The sequence below is a fragment of the Dipodomys merriami genome, unplaced genomic scaffold, assembly GCF_024711535.1.
Source record: "Dipodomys merriami isolate MVZ:Mamm:240054 unplaced genomic scaffold, mDipMer1.0.p SCAF_23, whole genome shotgun sequence".
NCBI lineage: Eukaryota > Metazoa > Chordata > Mammalia > Rodentia > Heteromyidae > Dipodomys > Dipodomys merriami.
The window spans coordinates 22,514,299-22,535,155 of record NW_027203715.1 but is presented as its reverse complement, the minus strand read 5'-3'; the positions used below and the strand labels follow the sequence as shown (position 1 = coordinate 22,535,155).

At 55.0% G+C, this 20,857-nt stretch overlaps 1 protein-coding gene across 1 annotated transcript; it reads right to left on the bottom strand.

Annotated features, from left to right (window-relative positions):
- Positions 1-1,677: 1,677 nt before the first annotated feature.
- Positions 1,678-12,184, bottom strand: LOC138835139 (matrix-remodeling-associated protein 5-like). Its single transcript, XM_070033794.1, has 3 exons — positions 11,993-12,184; positions 11,328-11,457; positions 1,678-2,326 (listed from the first exon to the last, which is right to left on the bottom strand). Exons 1-3 carry the CDS (start codon positions 12,178-12,180, stop codon positions 2,315-2,317), a joined length of 330 nt encoding a protein of 109 aa, XP_069889895.1. The 5' UTR covers positions 12,181-12,184; the 3' UTR covers positions 1,678-2,314.
- Positions 12,185-20,857: the final 8,673 nt, after the last annotated feature.

Sequence of the window (20,857 nt, the reverse complement as noted above, 5' to 3'; positions counted from 1 at the left end):
CAGGACAAGGTCAGTGGTCATAGATAAAGAACAGACAGTACGTGTTCCTCAGTTCCCATTTAGAAATTCCCCAGACAGGACCTTGAGATAACGACCACCTGGCAAGACCACAAGCTAAGCCAAATGTCAACCAATCATAGGCCTGTAACCATGTAAACCCCCCCTTAAACCAACCATGGGCCAGTCATTTTACAAAGAGTGTTACAAAATTTCTCGCGTGGCAAAGTGATTGTTGGTGTATACGGTGACCTTTAAATGGACCAATCATGGGATGCTTTGTGTTATGCGTTAATCTTGTGGTTTTTGCCTTTAAAAAGGGCTTGTAACCGCTGCTCGGGGCTCCCTGTGTGCTCGGGACAGAGAGTCCGTTTGCGCAAACGTCAAATAAACTCCTCATGCTTATTGCATCTCCCGGCCTGGAGTCTGAGTTTTCTGGGGTGCCCTCCTGTTGACGAAAGTATCCTAGGGGACTAGGGTCTTTCACTATCAATTACCTATTCACTGCTAATGAATCTACCATCCCCACCTCATCTCTATCAATATTTAATCGATAATCGATTTGTTATCTATGGCCTACTGTGTCTATGTCATCTGTCTAATCCATCCTCTATCAATTAACTATCTATCAAGGGGTATCATCTTTATCCCAACTATGGGTGGATAGATGGATGGGTGGATGGATGAGTGGATGGATGGGTGGATGGATGGATGGGTGGATGGATGGGTAGATGGATGGGTGGATGGATGGGTAGATGGATGGGTGGATGGATGGGTAGATGGATGGATGGATGGGTGGATGGGTGGGTGGGTGGATGGATGGAAGGGTGGATGGGTGGGTGGATGGATGGGTAGATGGATGAATGGATGGATGGGTGGATGGATGGATGGGTGAGTGGATGGGTGGATCGATGGGTGGATCGATGGGTGGATGGATGAGTGGATGGATGGATGTGTGGATGGGTAGATGCACGGGTGGATGGATGGATGCCCCCAACTTCCCACACTCACCTGCTCCCAGCATCCACCAGGCGCCCATCTGGCAGCCTCCAGAACACGCGTGGGGCGGGGTCCCCGCGCGCGGCAGTGCAGCGTGAGGTCAGCGCCGTGGGGCACGCGCGTGGTGAGCGGGCCTCGGGGTCGGACGCTGGGGGGGAGACGCGGGTGCGCGGGCGTGACTTCGACGTGCACGGTGCGTTTTGCGCTGCTTAGCGCGTTGGCGGCTACGCACTCGTACTCACCAGCATGGCGCGGGGCCTGCAGGCGGCGCAGCACCAGCGTGCCATTGGGGAGGACGTAGATGTCGCTGAGTCGAGGGTGCGTGTGCACATGCACGGGTCTCCGTAGGTCCCGTCAGGTAGACGCCAGTGTTGGGCCGCAGGGGGCCAGGCCTGGGCTGTGCAGGGCAGGTGCAGGGTGAGGCCTGCATGGGCCGACACGAACTCCGTGGGTGCCTCGCGCAGCACGGGGGGAGCGGGGGAGGCGTGCATGACATTTCCACGTGTGTCAGAGCCACGCATGCTCACTTCATGTGTATCAGGTGAGTGTGGAAGGGATGTGATCGTGTCCCTTTCACGAGTGATATTTCCACATGTGACCATTGTGTGAGTGTCAGATTCATGCGTGACACTTACATGCATGACAAATCCATGCAGGTGCGGTCCAAGAGTATCAGGGCCATGCAGAAGGGACCTGATCGCGTCCATTCCATGCGTGACATTTTCACACGTGACATTTTCACGCGTGTCAGGTCTATGAATAATGGACCTGATCGTGTCCGTTCCACGCCTGTCATATCCAAGCGTGACATTTGCACGCATGTCTGATCCATGTATGTGCATTCTAAGAGTGTCAGGTCCACGCAGAAGGGGTCTGATCGTGTCCCTTTCACGCGTGACATTTCCACGTGTGACCATCATCTGAGAGTCAGGTCCACGCGTGACATTTCCACTGGGGTTAGGCCTATGAATAACGGACATGATTGTGTCCCTTTCACGCGTGACATTTACACGTGTGACATTTCCACGTGTGACATTTCCACGCATGTCAGATGCAGTTATGTGCATTTCACGCGTGTCCAGTGAGTGTGGAAGGCATCTGATCGTGTCCGTGTCATGTGTGACATTTTCACACGTGATCATCAAGTCAGTGGCAGGCCTACGCGTGTCCAGTTTGCTCCTGTGAGGTCCACGCCTGTCCTTTCCACGCATGACCATCGTGTGAGTTTCAGATCCACGCGTGACATTTCCACGCGTGTCCATCATGCCAGCATCAGATCCACTCGTGTCTATCCCATGTGTGTCCGGCACAGCTGGGGTCAGCTCCACGCCTGGGGATGGACAGACGGACAGAGGGAGGGACAGGGCGTTGGATAAAGGCCCCTGTGCTGGTCGGAGACAGTGCTCTGTCCCTCTGTCTGTCTGTCCATCCGGCTGTCCATCTCTCTGTCCGTCTGTCTATCCATCTGTCAGTATGTCTATGTCTGTCTGTCTGTCCCTCTGTCTGTTCATGTCTACTTGTCCGTCCGTCTGTCCATCTGTCTGTCCATCCGTTTCTCTGTCCCTCTGTCTCTCTGTCCCTCTGTTTGTCCCTCTGTCTCTCTGTCTGTCCATCTGTCTATCCATCCAGCAGTCCATCCGTCTATCTGTCCATGTGTCTGTGTCGCTCCATCCACCGATGTATCTGTCTGTCCATTCATCTGTCCATCCATCTACTGTCTGTCTACCTACCTGTGTATCCTTCCTTCCGTCCATCTCTCTCTCTCTCTCTCTCTCTCTCTCTCTCTCTCTCTCTCTCTCTCTCTCTCTCTCTCTCTCTCTGTCTATGGCTCTGTTTGTCTATCTGTCCATTGCTCTGTCTGTCTATCTATGATTCTGTGTATTTGTCCACTGGTCCATCCATCTAGCTATCTGTCCATCTGTCGTCCACCTGTCTCTCTATCTATCTGTCTGCCTGTCTGTCTGGTGTCTGTCTACCTATCTGTCTATACATCCATCAGTCCGTCCGTCTGTCTACCCACCCACCTGTCCATGTTAGCTCTTTCAATCCATCCATCCATCCACCCGTCTGTCTATCCATCCATCTGTCCATCTGTCTCTGACTGTGTATGCCTCTGTCTGTCTATCTGTCCATTGGTCCATCTATCCATCTGTTCATCTGTCCATCTGTTCATCTCTCTGTCCATTCTTCTGTCTATCTGTCTCTATGGCTCTGTCTATCCCTCCATTGGTCTGTCTGTCTATCTATCTATCTGTCTGTCTGTCTGTCTGTGTACCTATCCATCCATCCAACCATGTATGTTTCTATCTGTCTGTCTGTCTATCCATCCATCTGTCCATGAATCTCTGTCTGTCTGTCTGTCTCTCTATGGCTCTGTCTGTCCATCCTTCCATTGGTCGGTCGGTCTGTCTGTCTCTTTCTATCTATCTGTCCATGTCTCTGGTATATATCTCTCTATGGCTCTGTCTATCCGTCCATCAGTCTATCTGTTTATCCATCCATCAGTCCATGTATCTCTCTGTCTGTCTCTCTATGGCTCTGTCTATCTGTCCATTGGTTTATCTGTCTGTCTACCTATCTGTCCATCTGTCCTTCTATCTGTCTGTCCGTCCATCTGTCCACCTGTCTCTGTATCCATCCGTCTGTCTGGTGTCTGTCTACCTATCTGTCTATACATCCATCAGTCTGTCTGTCTGTCTACCCATCTATCTGTCCATCTATCTCTTTGTCTATGGCTCTGTCTATCTGTCCATTGGTCTATCTATCCATCCAGCTGTCTGTCTGTCTACCTATCTATCCATCCATCCAACCATGTATGTTTCCATGTCTGTCTGTCTCTCCATCCATCTGTCCCTGTATCTCTCTGTCTATCTGTCTATGGCTCTGTCTATCCGTCCATTTGTTTATCTATTTATCTATCAGTCTATCTGTCTGTCTATCTATCTGTCCATCTGTCTGTCTACTGTCTGTCTACCTGTCTATCCGTCCTTCTGTCCATCTGTCTGTCTCTCTATGGCTCTGTCTATCTGTCCATTCATCCGTCTATCCACCTATCTGTCTGTCTGTCTGTCTGTCTATCCATCCGTCCCTCTATCTGTCTGCTCTATGTCTGTCTGCCTGTCTGTCCGTGCGTGTGTGTTTGTCTCCCCAGACATCCTGTGCCCCACACGGCCAGGAACACAGACAACAGACAGACAGAGTAAAGGACTTCGCCCCTCCCCTCCCCATGCCCTCTGCCCTCCCAGTGACCCCTGACCTCCCTGTGACCTCTCCATGACCTCTGACTACTCTGTGACCTCTTACCTCCTGTGACTCCTGGCTTCCCCATGACCTCTGACCTCCCAGTGACCCTCCCGAGACCTCCCCATGACCTCTCCATGACCCCTGAGTTCCCCATGACCTTTGACCTCCCATCCACTTCTCACCTGCCCATGGCCTCTCACCTCCCCGTGACCTCTCCATGACCTCTGACCTCTCTGCAACCACTGACCCGACTGTGACCCCTGATTTCCCTGTGACCTTTGACCCCCATGACCCTAACCTCCCCGTGACCTCTGACCGTCTTGTATCCTCCCTGTGACCTCTAACCTCCACCTCCTATCTGGCTCCCCTCAGTCCCCCGCCCCCACGCCAAGAGCCTGCAGGAAACAGATGGGTAAACTGAGGCTCACCCGCGTCCAGCTCGTTCCAGGCCCCACGGGGCAGGGTCACGGCGGGCGGGGCCGGGGATCGTGGGTCAAAGGTCCCGGGGTCACCGTCGGGGGAAGCCACAGGACGGGAAGGGAGGGCATCCGGGGCACGGCCGTGCAGGGTCGTGACCACGGGGTCACGGGGGTTCGCCGTGGGGCCCGGCCAGGCGCGGTGGGCTTTGTGCTGTTGCCCCGCCTGTGGCCGCCGCCAAACCTCCTGGAGGCCGGAAGTAAGGAGGCCGGAAGTGAGGAGGACGGAAGTGCAGAGGTCGGAGCAGCGGATGCTCCAGGGGTGGAGGCCGGAAGTGGGGATGTCCGTGTTGAAACCGGAAGTAGAGAGGTCCGTGGGGAGACTGAAAGTGTGGAAGTCAGAAGTGGGGATCTCCGAGTGGTAACCGGAAGTCAGGTGGTCCGACTGGAGACCGGAAGTGGGGAGGTCCGTGGGGAAACCGGAGGTGTGGAAGCCGGAAGTGGGGATCTCTCCGTCGAAAACGGAAGTGGGTAGGCCGAAGTAGTTGAGGCCGTAAGTGGGGATTTCCGAGTGGAAACCGGAAGTGGGGAAACAGGAAGTGGGGTGGTCCGAATGGAGACCGGAAGTGGGGATCTCCGCGTGGAGACCGGAAGTGTAGATCTGCGAGTGGAGCCCAGAAGTGGGGATGTTCGAGACAAAACCGGAAATGTGGAAGCCGGAAGTGGGGTGGTCCGAGTGGAGACCGGAAGTAGGAATTTTCGAGTGGAAACTGGAAGTGTGGAAGCAGGAAGTGCGGGGGTCCGAGTGGAGACTGGAAGTGGGGAGGTCCGCGGGGAGAGCAGAAGTGGGTAGGCGGAAGTAGTGAAGACAGGAAGTGGTGATGTTCGAGTGGAAACCGGCAGTGTGGAGACCAGAAGTGGGGTGGTCTGAGTGGAGACCGGAAGTGGTGAGGTCTGAGTGGAGACCGGAAGTGGGTCGGCGGAAGACACGGAGACCAGAAGTGGGGATATTTGCGTCAAAACCGGAAGTGTGGACGCCGGAATCAGGGAGGTCTCCGTGGAGACCGGAAGCAGGGTGGGCGGGGCCCAGAAGTCACCCGTGCCGCGGCCGCGCGCCAGGATGCGCGCCCAGTGCTCGGGCCGGATGTGCTCGGCAGCCACTGGCGGGCGCGGGCGGCGCGGCAAGGCGGGCTCGAACCCGCGGCCAGCAGGGGCGGCACGCGGGGCGGGAGGGGGAGGCGGAGGCGGCGGACGCCGTTGCTGCCCACGCCCGGGGCCGCCCGCAGGACGCCGACGCCACAGCCGCGCTTCCCCGGTGCCCGGGCCTGAGCTCGGTGCGTCAACAATGATGTCAGCGCGGCGAGACGCCCCCGCGGCCGCTTCCGCAGCGGCGCCCGCCATCTTGGAATCCGCCATTTTTGAATCCGCCATCTTGGCCTCCACCATCTTGGAATCCGCCATCTTAATTCCCTCAGTCTTGGATTCCTCCATCTGGGATTCCGCCATGTTGGTTCCCTCCATCTTTGATTCCACCACCTTGTTTTCGGCCATCATTATTCCTTCCATCTTGTTTTCTGCCATCTTGATTCCTTCCATCTTGGATTCCGCCATGTTGCTTTCCGCGATCTTGTTTCCCTCCATTTTGGATTTCGCCATCTTGGCGTCCACCATCTTTGAATCCGCCATGTTGGTGTCGGCCATGTTGGATTCGGCCATCTTGGTTCCCTCCATCTTGGATTCCTCCATCTTGTTTCTCTCCATGTTTGATTCCGCCATCTTGGTGTCCACCATCTTGGAATCCGCCATCTTAATTCTCTCCATCTTGTTTTCCGCCATCTTGTTGCCTTTCATCTTTGATTCTGCCATCTTGTTTTTGGCCATCTTGCTTTCCGTCATCTTGGATTCTTCCATCTTTGATTCCGCCATCTTGGCTTCCGCCATCTTGTCCCCCGCCGCCCCACCCACGCTGACGTCCGCATCCCAGCGCGCCATCCCCAGCGCGTTGGCGGCCATGTACACATAGCGTCCACTGTGCTGCGGACCCAGCGCGGGCAGCGTCAGTGTCCCGTCCGCCCCGACCCCGACGCCGTCCGTCCCCAGCTCCATCCCCGCCCAGGCCCAGCGCCCGCCCGGCAGCAGCCAGCCCACGCACGCCGCCGGCTCCGCCTCCGCTCGGCAGCCCAGCCGCAGCGCGGCGCCCACAGGCAGCGCCAGAGCCGTGGCCGCTGGCGCCCGCGACGCCACCACGAACACGCGCTGCGCCCGGCCTGCCATGGCGGCCTCAAAGCCACCGTAGGCCACAGGGCCCGGGGCTGCAGATGGGACGTAGGCCGCGGGGCTGTGGCTTCAGAGGCATCAAAGGCCGCGGGGCCTGGGGCTGCAGACGGGGCTGCGGGGCCTGTGGCTTCAGAGGTGTCAAAGGCTGCACGGCCTGTCGCTTCAGACACGGTGTAGGCTGCGGGGCCTATGGCTTTCTCCTCTGTGTAGGCCTCAGATCCTATGGCTTTTTCCTCAGTGAAGGCCTCGAATTCTATGGCTTCATTTGCACCATAGGCCTCGGATTCTATGGCTTCATTCACAGCATAATCCTCGGACTCTAAGGATTTTTCTTCACCATAGGTCTCAGATTTTGTGGCTTTTTCCTCAGTGTAGGCCTCGGATCTCATGGCTTCATCTGAGCCATAGGCACTGGATCCTTTGGCTTTCTCCTCAGTGTAGGCCTCAGATTCTATGGCTTCATTCACGTCATAGGCCTCAGATTTGATGGCTTTCTCCTCAGCATAGGCCTGGGATCCTGTGGCTTTCTCCTCAGGGTAGGCCTCGGATCGTGTGGCTTTTTCCTCAGCGTAGGCCTCAGATCTTGTGGCTTTCTCCTCAGCGTAGGCCTTGGATCCTATGGCTTCATTCACACCATAGGCCTCAGATTCCATGGCTTCCTCCTCCACGTAGGTCCCGGACCCCGTGGCTCCGTCCCCGCCGTAGGCCACGTGCCGTGCCTCGGTTTCCCCGCAGCGCCCCACTCGGGCCTCGCAGCGGTACCATCCAGCATCAGCCTGGCGCACCCCGCGGATCTCCAGCGTTGTCCCCCCGTCATGGCCGCCGTCCTCATCGCCCCGCAGGACGGAGCCGTCGGGCCGCGTCCAGGCCACGCGTGGCGTTTCCGAGCCCTGCGCCGCACAGTGCAGCCGCAGAGTCTGCCCCGGGGTCACCACGTGCACATCATCGGGGTCATCACGGGGTTCGAGGGTCACCCAGGGCGCGTCCTCCGGGTCCTCGGGGCCATGCACGCACGCCGTCCACGTCAGATGTATGTGTGGCCCGCGCAGCCCGGCCCAGTGCAGCGTCAGCTCGGGCTGCAGAAGCCAGGCAGGCCACGCCCACAGCCGGGCCACCATGCCCGGAAGTGACATCCGCGACGATGACGACGCACCAGGGCCGCGAACCAGGCGGTAGGCCTTGCCCACATCCGGGTCATGGACATCCGGGAAACTGGCCTCAGGGTGGGCGTGGCCTCCATCCTGGTTATACCCGGGGCCTACATCCGGGTCTCTGTCCTCAGAGTGGGCGGGGCCCTCATCCGGGTCATTGACATCAGGGTCTCTGTCCTCAGGGTGGGCAGGGCCCTCATCCATGTCACGGACATCCGGGTCTCTAGCCTCAGAGTGGGCGTGGCCTCCATCCTGGTCATACTCGGGGCCTACATCTGGGTCTCTGTCCTCAGGGTGGGCGGGGCCTATGTCCTGATCATACTCATGGCCTACATCCGGGTGTCTGTCCTGCTGGCGGGAGGGCCCTACATCCGGGTCTCGGGCTTGATACATATAGCCTACATCCGGGTATTTGTCCTGCAGATGGGTGTGGCCTACAACCGGGTCTCTGTCCTGAGTGTGGGCAGGGCCTACATCAGGGTCTCTGGCTCCCTGGTGGACGTGGCCTATATCAGGGTTCCTGGTTCGATGGTGGGCATGGCCTACATCCGAGTCTGTGGCCTGATACATATGGTCCACATCTGGGTCTCCGCCCTGACGGTGGGCGTGGCCTACATCCGAGTCCCTGTCCTGATACAGCTCATCCCCATCAGGGTCTCTGCCCGAGGTTTGGGCGTGGCCTTCCCCGGATCCATCTCCCAGGTCCCCATCCGGGTGGGCGTGACCCAGCGCCTCCGGGTCCCAGCGCAGCATCAGCGCGACATCATCAGTGTCATCATCGCCTCCCAGCAGGCGGCGGGCATGTGCGAGGTGGGCAGGGTCGGCATAGCAGACGAGGGCGGCACTGAGCGTCAGGCGCACGTGCGCAGGGGTGTCAGGGGCGAGGCCGGGCCGCACGTCGAGGTCGCGCACGACGGGCGCGCGCTGCAGGCGGCAGGCAAGGTGGGCGGTGCGGCCACGGGCGTCTGTCAGCCTCAGCCACACCTCGCCCACATCCTCCCAGTCCTCCACTTCCTCTTCCTCTGCCTCCACTTCCGCTTTTGGCGGCTCCTCGCCATCCGCCCAGTCAGTGTGGATGCGCGGCGACCGACAGCGCATGCGTGGCGGCAGGCAACGCAGGTCCAGGCTGCGGCGGTCAGCGGGGCTGGCGCAGGCCGCACACGCCTGTTCCTTCCCACAGCGCAGCACGCCTGCAGGGGGGAACGGGAGAGGGGCGGGGCTGACATGGGACACGCCCCCCTGGGGAGCCTCGGCCACGCTCCCGCCGCGCCTGACTGGCTGGAGCTCAGCCACGCCCTTCCTGGGGGTTCTCAGCCACGCCCCCGCCATGCCTGACTGGCTGGAGATTGGCCACACTCCCTGCTGAGCCTCAGCCACACCCCTGCCCTGCCTGACTGGCTGGAGCTCAGCCATGCCCCCGTGTCACCTCAGCCACGTCCTCATCTCACCTGACTGGTTGGACCTCGGCCACGCCCCCGTGGAGTCTTAGCCACACCCTCGCCCTGCCTGAGTGGCTGAAGCTGGGCCACACCCTCCCTGTGGAGCCTCAGCAACGTCCCCGCCCCGCCTTAGTGGCTAGACCTTGGCCACGCCCCCTGCAGCTCCTCACTAATGCCCAGCCACGCCCAGCCACACTGCTGCCGTTTTTTACTGGCTGGAGCTCGGCCACGCCCCCCTGGGCACCTCGGCCACGCCTCTGCCCCACGTGACTCGGGGAGCTCGGCTACTCACTTACGCCCAGCCACGACCCCGTCCTTTTTCACTGGCTGTATCTTGGTCATGCTCCCTCTCTGCATCGCCTCAGCCCCGCCCCGCCCTCTCATTGGCCTGCGCTTGACCATGCCCCCTCTGCTCACCTCGGCCCCGCCCCTACAGGTCCTCCATTCAGCGCGCACGGCAGCCACAGGCCCAGGGGTTACCCTGCAGATGCAGCGCGCGCAGCGCGGGTGCGCGGGCCAGGGTGCCGGCAGGCAGCGCTGCCAGGCGGTTCCCGGCCAGGTGCAGCACGTCCAGCGTGCAGGCCGGGACCCCGCGCACACGCAGCGTGGCCAGCGCCTCGGGCGCCAGCACCGCCAGCCGGTTCCCATCCAGACGCAGCAGCCGCAACGATGCCAACCCCAGCAGTGCCCATGGGTGCACCGACTCCAGCCGGTTGTGGTCCAGGTACAGCCGGGACAGGCGCCGCAGGCCCCGCAGGGAGCCCGTGTGCAGTGCCCGAAGCTGGTTGTAGCTCAGCTTCAGCACCTGCGTGGGTCAAAGGGGGCGTTTCTGGGATCCGAAGGGCCACTTCGGGGTCACTTCCGCCCCACTTCCGATCTCTTTCACCCCCTTTCGTTCTCACTTCTGCCCTATTTCCATACCACTTCCTGTCACACTTCTGCTCCACATCCGGCTTCTGCCAAATTCTGCCTCTACTTCCTCCCACTTCCGAGTACATTTCCTCACTTCTTCCATTCCCACTTCTGCCCCAGTCTCACTTCCTCCCTACTTCCGACTCACTTCCGCCCCAGTTCTGGGTCACTTCCTCCCCACTTCCGGCTGATTTCCGCCTCTACTTCCTCCAAGTTCCTCCGCACTTCCAGCCACATTTACGGCCCTACTTCCTGTATCTTCTGGATCCATATCCTCACCACTTCTGCCCCACTTCTGGCTCACTTCCGCCTCACTTCAGCCCCGACATCCCACTTCCTATCCATTTCCTTCCTTATTTCTGCCCCACTTCCGGTCCTACCCATGGTCCTATTTCCACTTTCTTCCCCTCTTCCGGCTATATATCATTCCCCACTTCTGGGTCACTTCCGCCCCCACTTCCTCCCACTTCCTTCCCTATTTCCACTCAACATCCGGCTACACTTCTGGCCCTACTTCTTCCCAGGTCCTTATCCATTTCCGTCTCACTTCTGCCCCACTTCCGCCTCCCTTCTGCCTTGACTTCCTTCCATGTCCGTCTCTACTTCCTCCATTGATTCCCTACTTCCTCCCCACTTCCTTTGCTATTTGATCCCCATTTCTGCCTGTCTTCCTCCGCATTTCCCCCCTCCTTCCTCCCTACTCTTTTCCCACTTCCTTCTTCCTCCAACTTCCTTCCCACTTCCAGCCCTACTTCCTCCCACTTCCGTATCTATTTCCTCAAACTTCCGCCCTACTTCCTCCCCTACTTTGTCCCACTTCACTGCGTATTTCTGCCCCACTTCCTGCCAAACTTCCTTCCACTTCCTTCCAATTCCGCCCGCTCCCTGCGCACCTGCAGTGCACCCAGGTCGCTCAGGGCGCCCTCGGTGATGTCCGCGATCTCGTTTCCGTGCAGCAGCAGCAGCTGAAGTCTCGCGAGACCGGAGAAGGAAGCGTGCGTCAGGACCCGGATGTGGTTGAACCTAATTTAACAGATGAGAGGACAGGAAGAGGAAATCAGAAAACCAGCCTGAAAACCAGCGCTGGGAGGGCAGGACTTTTGTTTCCGGGTCAGGGTCAAGAATAATGAATCATTACTCATCATCATCTTCCTTCCTTCCTTCTTTCCTTCCTTTCCTCCCTCACTTCCTTCCTTCCTTCCCTCCCTCCCTCCTTCCTTCCCTCCCTCCTTCCCTCCTTCCTTCCTTCCTTCTTTCCTTCCCTCCTTCCCTCCTTCCTTCCTTCCTTCCTTCCTTCTCTCCCTCCTTCCTTCCTTCCATCCTTCCCTCCTTCCTTCCTTCCCTCCTTCCTTCCCTCCCTCCTTCTTTCCTTCCCTCCTTCCTTCCTTCCTTCTATCCTCCCTTCCTTCCCTCCATCTTCCTTCCTTCCCTCCTTCTCTCCTTCCTTCTTTCCCTCCTTCCCTCCTTCCCTCCTTCTTTCCTTCCTTCCTTCCTTCCTTCCTTCCTTCCTTCCTTCCTCTTCCTTCCCTTCCTTCCCCCCTTCCCCCCCAGGCCTCACCCCAGGTTCACGCGCTCTATCTTGGGGTCCAGCACGTGGGGCACGGCCCTGAGGCTGCGGAAGGTGCAGTGGAGCTCGGTGGGGACGTAGCAGGCGCAGGTCCTGGGGCAGCGGGTGGCGGGGGCTGGGTGGGGGCCACACAGGAGCAGCAGCAGCAGCAGCGAGGCCCAGGGGCGGGGGCCCCCCATCCTGGGGCTGGGATGGAGGGGGGAGGCTTGGGATGGAGGCCCAGGGGTGGAGGCCCAGGGAAATGGAGGCTGGAAGTTGGAGGCCCAGGGAAGGAGGCCTAGGGATTAGAGGCCAGGGTGGAGACTGGGGATGGAGGTCCAACAGGGTGGAGGATAGGGGTGGAGGCTGAGGAAGGAGACTGGAAGTTGGAGGCCCAGGGGCTGGAGGCCCAGGGATGGAGGCCTAAGGGAAGTGGAGGTCCAGGGATGGGGGCCTCGGGGTTAGAGGCCAGGTATGGAGGCTGGGGATGGAGGTCCAGGAAGGTGGAGGCCAGAGGTAGAGGCTGAGGATGGAGACTGGAAGTTGGAGGCCAGAGAAGGAGGCCCAGAGGTATTGGAGGCTGGGGATGGAGGCCCAGGGATGGAGGCCTAATGGGGTGGAGGCTGGGGATGGAGACTGGAAGTTGGAGGCCCAGGGAAGGAGGCCCAGGAGGGTGGAAGCTAGGGATGGAGGCCCTGTGGATAGAGGAAAGTAGGCCAAATGGGGTGGAGGCTGGGGATGGAGGCCAGGAGTGGAGGCTGGAGATGGAGGTCCAAGGGGGTGGAGGCCCAAGGATGGAGGCCAGCGATGGAGGCTGGAAGTTGGAGGCCCGGGGATGGAGGTTCAAGGATGTGAGGCAATCTGTGGGGGTCAGGGAGACAATGGGGAGAAAGAGGAAGGAGAATGGGAAGAGGAAGGAGATGTATCAGAAGAACAGGAAGAGGAAGAAGGACATGGACACGAGGAAGAGGAAGGGGAAGAGGAAGAGGAGATGGAAGAGGAAGAGGAGATGAAAGAGGAGATGGAAGAGGAAGAGGAGATGGAAGAGGAGACAGAAGAGGAGATGGAAGAGGAAAAGGAGATGGAAGAGGAAGAGGAGATGGAAGAGGAGACAGAAGAGGAGACGGAAGAGGAGACGGAAGAGGAGATGGAAAAGGAAGAGGAGACGGAAGAGGAAGAGGAGACGGAAGAGGAGACGGAAGAGGAGATGGAAGAGGAGACGGAAGAGGAGACGGAAGAGGAGACGGAAGAGGAGACGGAAGAGGAGACGGAAGAGGAGATGGAAGAGGAGACAGGAGAGGAAGAGGAGATGGAAGAGGAGATGGGAGAGGAAGAGGAGATGGAAGAGGAGAAAGAAGAGGAGATGGAAAAGGAGATGGAAGAGGAGAAGGAAGAGGAGATGGAAGAGGAAAAGGAGATGGAAGAGGAAGAGGAGATGGAAGAGGAAAAGGAGATGGAAGAGGAAGAGGAGATGGAAGAGGAGACCGGAGAGGAGATAGAAGAGGAGATGGAAGAGGAAGAGGACATGGAAGAGGACACAGAAGAGGAGATGGAAGAGGAAAAGGAGATGGAAGAGGAGATGGAAGAGGAGACGGAAGAGGAGATGGAAGAGAAGATGGAAGAGAAGATGGAAGAGGAGACAGAAGAGGAAGAGGAGACAGAAGAGGAGATGGAAGAGGAAGAGGAGACAGAAGGGCAGATGGAAGAGGAGACGGAAGAGGAGACGGAAGAGGAGATGGAAGAGGAGATGGAAGAGGAAGAGGAGACAGAATGGGAGACGGAAGAGGAAGAGGAGACGGAAGAGGAAGAGGAGATGGAAGAGGAGACGGAAGAGGAAGAGGAGAGGAAGAGGAGATGGAAGAGGAAGAGGAGATCGAAGAGGAGGCAGAAGAGGAAGAGGAGAGGAAGAGGAGATGGAAGAGGAAGAGGAGAGGAAGAGGAGATGGAAGAGGAGAGGAAGAGGAGATGGAAGAGGAAGAGGAGATGGAAGAGGAGATGGAAGAGGAGACGGAAGAGGAGACGGAAGAGGAGACGGAAGAGGAGATGGAAGAGGAGACAGAAGAGGAGACGGAAGAGGAGACGGAAGAGGAAGAGGAGATGGAAGAGGAAGAGGAGACAGAAGAGAAGATGGAAGAGGAGACGGAAGAGGAAGAGAAGAGGGAAGAGGAGACGGAAGAGGAGATGGAAGAGGAGACGGAAGAGGAGATGGAAGAGAAGATGGAAGAGGAAGAGGAGACAGAAGAGGAATAAGGAAAACACCAACCAACAGGAATATGATCAGGAAGTCGAGAGACACAAGGAAAAAGAGACCGGGAAGACCTGCTCTGTCTGTCTGTCTCTGTCCATCTGTCTCTCCATGTCTATCTCTCTGTCTTTAGCTTTCTGTCTGTCTTTGTCTGTGTCTGTCTGTCTCCCTGTCTGTCTGTCTCTGTGTTGACATCTGTCTGTCTGTCTCTTATCTGTCTGTCTGTCTGCCTCTCTGTCTCTGTCTGTTATCTGTCCATTGGTCTCATGTCTGTCTGTCTGGTCTGTCTCTCCCTGTCTGCCTCTGTGTCTGTCTGTCTGTGTCTGTCTCTTATGTCTGTCTCCCTCTGTCTGTCTCTTATCTCTGTCTGTCTGTATCTGTCTGTCTGTGTCCCTGTCTGTCTGTCTGTCTGTGTCCGTCTTTGTCTCTGTCTGTCTCTGTGTCTGTCTCTGTCTCTTATCTCTGTCTGTCTGTTCTGTCTGTGTTGACATCTGCCTGTCTCTGTCCATCTACCTCTGTCAGTCTCTCCCTGTCTCTGTGTCTCTGTCTGTCTGTCTCTGTCTGTGTCTCTCTGTCTCTGTCTGTTATCTGTCCATTGGTCTCATGTCTCTCTGTCTGTCTGTTCTGTCTTTCCCTGTCTATCTCTGTGTCTCCATCTGTCTGTACATCTCCGTCTGTCTGTCTGGGTTTCTCTATCTCTGTCTCTTGTCTGTCCATCGATCTTGTCTGTCTGTCTGTTCCATCACTGTCTGTGTTGATGTCTGTCTGTCTCCACATCTCTGTTTGTCTCTGTCTTTTGTCTCTGTCTGTCTGTGTTGACGTCTGTCTGTCTGTTATCTCTGTCTCTCCCTGTGTCTGTCTACCAGTCTCATGTCTGTCTGTCTCTGTCCATCTGTCTCTTGTCTCTGTCTCTGTCTGACTCTCTTCCTGTCCGTCTGTGTGTGTACATCTGTCTGTCTGGATCTCTTCTGTCTCAGTCTGTCTCTGTGTGTCTTTTGTTTCTGTCTGTCCGTCTGTCTCTGTCTATCTGTCTTGGTGTCTCTTCTGTCTCAGTCTGTCTGTCCCCGTCTGTCTCTTGTCTCTGTCTGTCTGTCTCTCTGTGTCTGTGTCTATCTCTGTTGGTCTGTTCTATCTGTCTGTCTGTCTTCCTGTCTCTGTCCATCTGTCTGTGTCTCTTCCTGTCTGTCTCTGTCTCTGTCTGTCTGTCTCTCTGTGTCCGTCCATCTCCCTTCCTGCCTGTCTCTGTGTCTGTCTGTCTGTCCATCTGTCTCCTCTGTCTGCCCATCTGTCTGTCTGTGCCTGCGTCTGTCTGTCTGAGTCTGTTTCTTCTCTGTCTCTGTGTCTACATGTCTGTCTCTTCTGTCTGTCTGTCTGTCCCTGTCTCTGTCTGTCTGTCCCTGTGTCCGTCTGTCTCTTCCTGTCACTGTCTCTACATCTGTCTGTCCTCTGTCTGTCTGTCTCTGTCTTCCTGGCTCCATCTGTCTGTCTCGTCTGTCTCTCTCCATCTGTCACTTGTCTTTGTCTGTGTCTGTCTGTCTGTCTCTTGTCTTTGTCTATCTGTCTCTGTGCATCTGTCTCTCCCTGTCTGTCTCTGTGTGTACATCTGTCTGTCTGTCCCTGTCTGTCTCTTCTGTCTCTTCTCTTTGTCTGTCTGTCTCTCTGTGTCTGTCTGTGCCAGTTTCTCTCACATCCATCTCTGTCTGTCTGTTCTGTCTCTGTCTGTCTGTGCCTGTGTCCGTCCGTCTCTTCCTGTCTCTGTGTCTATGTCTGTCTATCTGTCCTGGCTGAGTTTGTCTGTCTGTGACTGTGCCTGTCTGTCTCTTTGTCTCTTCTGTCTCTGTCCATCTGTCTCTTGTCTCTATGTCTGTCTGTCTATGCCTGTGTCTGTCTCTATCCGTTTCTCTTCCTGTGTGTCTCTGTGTGTACATCTGTCTGTCTGTCTGGGTCTCTTCTGTCTCAGTCTGTGTCTGTCTGTCTGTCTCTGTGTCTACATCTGTGTCCTCTGTCTGTCTGTCTGTCTGTCTGTCTGTCTGTCTGTCTGTCTGTCTGTCTGTTTCTGTCTTCCTGGCTCGTCTGTCTGTCTCTTCTGCCTCTCTCCATCTGTCACTTGTGTCTGTCTGTCTCTGTCTCATGTCTGTCTCTGTGTTGACGTCTGTCTGTCTGTCTGTCTGTCTGTATCTGACTCTTCTCTCTGTCGGTCTGTCTGCCCCTGCGTCTATCTGTTCTGTGTCTGTCCATCTGTCTCTCTGTCTCTGTGTCTGCCTGTGTCTGTCTGTCTCCCTGTCTGTCTGTCTCTTATCTCTGTCTGTTTTTGTTCTGTCTCTGTCTGTCTCTTGTATCTGTCTTTCTATTCTGTCTCTGTCTCTTCCTGTCTGTCTCAGTCTGTCTGTCTGTCCGTCTACCTCTGTCGGTCTCTCCCTGTCTCCATCTGTCTGTCTGTCTGTTCTGTCTGTCCATCTATCTCTCCCTGTCTGTGTCTGTGTCTCCGTCTGGCTCTGGCTCTCATCTCTGTGTCTGTCTCTTGTCTGTCCATCAGTCTCATGTCTGTCAGTCTGTGTCTGTTCCCTCTGTCCGTCTCTGTCTCCATCTGTCTGTCTGTCTCATGTCTTTGTCTCTGTGTATATGTCTGTCTGTCTGTGTCTCTTCTGTCTCTTGTCTGTCCATTGGCTCTCATGTCTCTGTCTCTCTGTGTCTGTCTGTCTCTTCTCAGTCTGTCTTTCTGTGCCTGTGTCGGTTTCTTCTGTCTCAGTCTGTCTGTCTGTCCCCGTCTGTCTTCCTGTCTGTGTCTGTTTGTCTCTTTTCTCTTCTGTCTGTACTTGTCTGTCTTTTGTCTCTGTCTGTCTGTGTGACTCTTGTCTCTGTCCATCTGTCACTTGTCTCTATCTGTGTCTGCTTGTCCATCTGTCTCCTCTGTGTCTGCCCATCTATCTGTCTGTGCCTGCGTCTGTCTGTTTCTTCTCTATCTCTGTGTCTACATGTCTGTCTCTGACTGTCTGTCTCTTCTTGTCTGTCTCTGTGTCTACATCTGTGTCCTCTGTCTGTCTGTCTGTCTGTCTGAGTCTGTTTCTTCTCTCTGTGTCTACATGTCTGTCTCTGTCTGTCTGTCTCTTCCTGTCTGTCTCTGTGTCTACATCTGTCTGTGTTCTCTGTCTGTCTGTCTCATCTGTCTCTCTCCATCTGTCACTTGTCTCTCTCTGTCTGTCCGTCTCTCTGTGCCTGTGTCTGTCTGTTCTCTTTGTCTGTCTGTCTCGGTGCATCTGTCTCTCCCTGTATGTCTCTTTGTGTACATCTGTTTGTCTGTCTGTCTGTCTTTTGTCTCTTCTCTTTGTCTGTCTCTCTGTCTGTCTGTACCTGTGTCTGTCTGTCTCTTCCTGTCTCTGTGTCTATGTCTGTCTATCTGTCCTGGCTCAGTTTGTCTGTCTGTGCCTGTCTGTCTCTTCTGATTCTGTCTGTCTCCGTCTGTCTGTCAGTCATGTCTGTGTCTCTGGCTCATGTCTGTCTGTGTCTCTCTGTCTGTGTCTCTTCTGTCTCTGTTCATCTGTCTGTCTCTGTGTCTCTGTCTGTGTGTGTTCTGTGTGTCTCCGTCTGTCTGTACATCTTCGTCTGTCTGTGTGTCTCTGTCTCATGTGTCTGTCTTTCCGTCTCTGTAACTACATCTGTCTGTCTCTTCTGTTGTCTGTCTGTCTGTTCTATCTCTGTCTCTTCCTGTATGTCTCTGTATTCATATGTCTGTCTCTTGTGTCTGTCTGTCCGTCTGTGACTGTTTCTGTCACATCTGCCTCTGTCTGTCTGTCTGTTCTGTCTGTGTCTGTCTTCCTGTCTCTGTCCATCTGTCTTTTCTCTGTCTCTGTCTCTCTGTCTCTGTCTGTGTCTGTCTGTCTCTATCCATCTGTCTCTCCCTATCTGTCTGTCTATCTGTCCGTCTATCTCTGTTGGTCTCCCCCTGTCTCCATGTCTCCCTCTGTCTGTCTCTGTCTGTCTGCCTCTCTGTCTCTGTCTGTTATCTGTCCATTGGTCTCTCTGTCTGTCTGTCTCTGTCTTCTTGGTTCTGTCTCTTCTGCCTCTCTCCATCTGTCACTTGTCTCTGTCTCTGTCTGTCTGTCTCTGTCTCATGTCTGTCTGTATGTTGATGTCTGTCTGTCTGTCTCAGTCTGTGTCTGACTCTTCTGTCAGTCAGTCTGCCCCTGTGTCTATCTGTTCTGTGTCTGTCCATCTGTCTCTCTCTGTCTGTCTCTGAGTCTGTCTGTCTCTTATCTCTGTCTGTCTGTCTGTGTCTGTTCTGTCTCTTGTGTCTGTCTGTCCTGTCTCTGTCTCTTCCTGTCAGTCTCTGTGTTCACATCTGTGTCTCAGTCTGTCTGTCTGTCTACCTCTGTCGGTCTCTCCCTGTCTCCATCTGCCTGTCTGTCAGTCTGTTCTGTCTCTGTCTGTTTGTCTCTGTCTGTGTCCGTCTCTGTGTCTGTCTCTTGTCTCTGTCTCTCTGTGCTTGTGTCTATCTCTCTCTGTTGCTGTCTCTCCATGTCTGTTCATCTCCCTTCCTGTCTCTGTGTCTACAGCTGTCTGTCTGTTTCTTGTCTCTGTCTGTCTGTCTCTTCTACCTCTCTCCATCTGTCACTTCTCTCTGTCTTTTCTGTCTGTCTGTCTCTCTGTGTCTGTCTGTGCCGGTTTCTCTCATGTCCATCTCTGTCTGTCTGTTCTGTCTCTGTCTGTGCCTGTGTCTGTCTGTCTCTTCCTGTCTCTGTGTCTCTGTCTATCTGTCCTGGCTCAGTTTGTCTGTCTGTGCCTGTCTGTCTCTTCTGTTTCTGCCATCTGTCTTTCCCTGTCTGTCTGTCTGTGTCTCTGTCTGTCTGTGTCTCTGTCTGTGTGTCTCTGTCTGTCTGTCCTGTCTCTGTCTGTCTCTCCCTGTCTGTCTGCACATCTTCATCTGTCTGTGTGTGTCTCTCTCTGTCTGTCTGTCTCTGTGTCTACATCTGTCTGTGTCTCTTCTGTCTGTCTGTTCTGTCTCTGTGTCTTCCTGTCTGTCTCTGTTCACATCTGTCTGTCTCTTGTGTCTGTCCATTTACCTCTGTCGGTCTCTCCCTGTCTCCATGTCTACATCTGTCTGTCTCATATTAGTCTGTCTGTGTCTGTCTGTCTGTCTGTCTGTCTCTATCTTCCTGTCTCTGTCTGTCTCTTTTGCCTCTCTCCATCTGTCACTTGTCTCTGTCTGTCTGTGTCTGTCTGCCCGTCTCTCTGTGCCTCTGTATGTCTGTCTCTATGTCTATCTGTCTCGGTGCATCTGTCTCTCCCTGTCTGTCTCTCTTCTGTCTCTTTGTCTGTCTGTCTGTCTGTCTCTCTGTGTCTGTCTGTGCCAGTTTCTCTCACGTCCATCTCTGTCTCTCTGTCTCTGTCTCTGTCTGTGCCTGTGTCCATCTGTCTCTTCCTGTCTCTGTGTCTCTGTCTATCTGTCCTGGCTCAGTTTGACTGTCTGTGCCTGTCTGTCTCTTCTGTCTCTGTCTCTCTCTCAGTCTCTGTGTCTCTGTCTGTCTGTATGTCTGTCTGTGTGTCTGTCTGTCCTGTCTCTGTCTCTCCCTGTCTGTCTGCACATCTTGGTCTGTCTATTTGTCTGTGTCTCTCTCTCTCTCTCTGTGTCATGTCTGTGTCTGTCTGTCTGTCTGTGTGTCTACATCTGTCTGTGTATCTCTTCTGTCTGTCTGTTTCTGTCATTGTCCATCCCCCCTCCCCCCTCCCCAGGACTAAGTACTAAGTACTCAACACCCCATTTCCCCCTGGCTTCCTATCACCAATCACCCTCCTCCTCCTCCTCCTCCTCCTCTTCCTCCCACCTCCATCAGCCCCCCCTCCCCGGGACGCGAACCCGGGGCCGGAGCTCCTCACCTACCTTTCCAGGTTGGGGGGTTCACTGGAGATCCGGGTCTCTCGGTTGGTCCTGGGGGGGGTGGGGAGAGGGGGTGGAGGTGGCTTTGAACCATGATCCTCCAGATCTCAGCCTCCTGAGCAACAAGGAAGGCTTGGCGAAGAATATGCCAACGACCGTCACCACCACAGTAACAAGAACAACAACAACAATAACCATTGTGACAATAATAATAACTATAATAACAATAGCAATGACAATAATAACCATGACAACAATAACAACTATAATAACAATAACAATGACAATAATAACAACGATAACAATAATAACCATAATACCCATAATAGTAATAACCATGGCAACAATAATAACTATAATAATAACAATGACAACAACAATAACAATAATAACCATCATGACAACAATAGCAGTAACCATAATAATAACCATCACCATAGTAACAATAACAACAATAACAATCATAACAATAACCCAAACATCATGACAACAATAACAATAATAACCACAATACCCATAATAGTAATAACCATGACAATAATGATGATCATAACCATCATATTAACAATAACAGTAACAACCATGATAGTAAAAACAACAATGTCAATAACAGTAATAATAATAACTATGATGAGAATAATAGTAATAACAATGAGGAGGAAGGAAAGGAGGAGGAGGAGGAAGAAGAGGAAGAAAAGGAGGAGGAAGAGAATGAGTTGGACCAGCCACAGGGGGCGTGGCTTCATGGATGGATGAA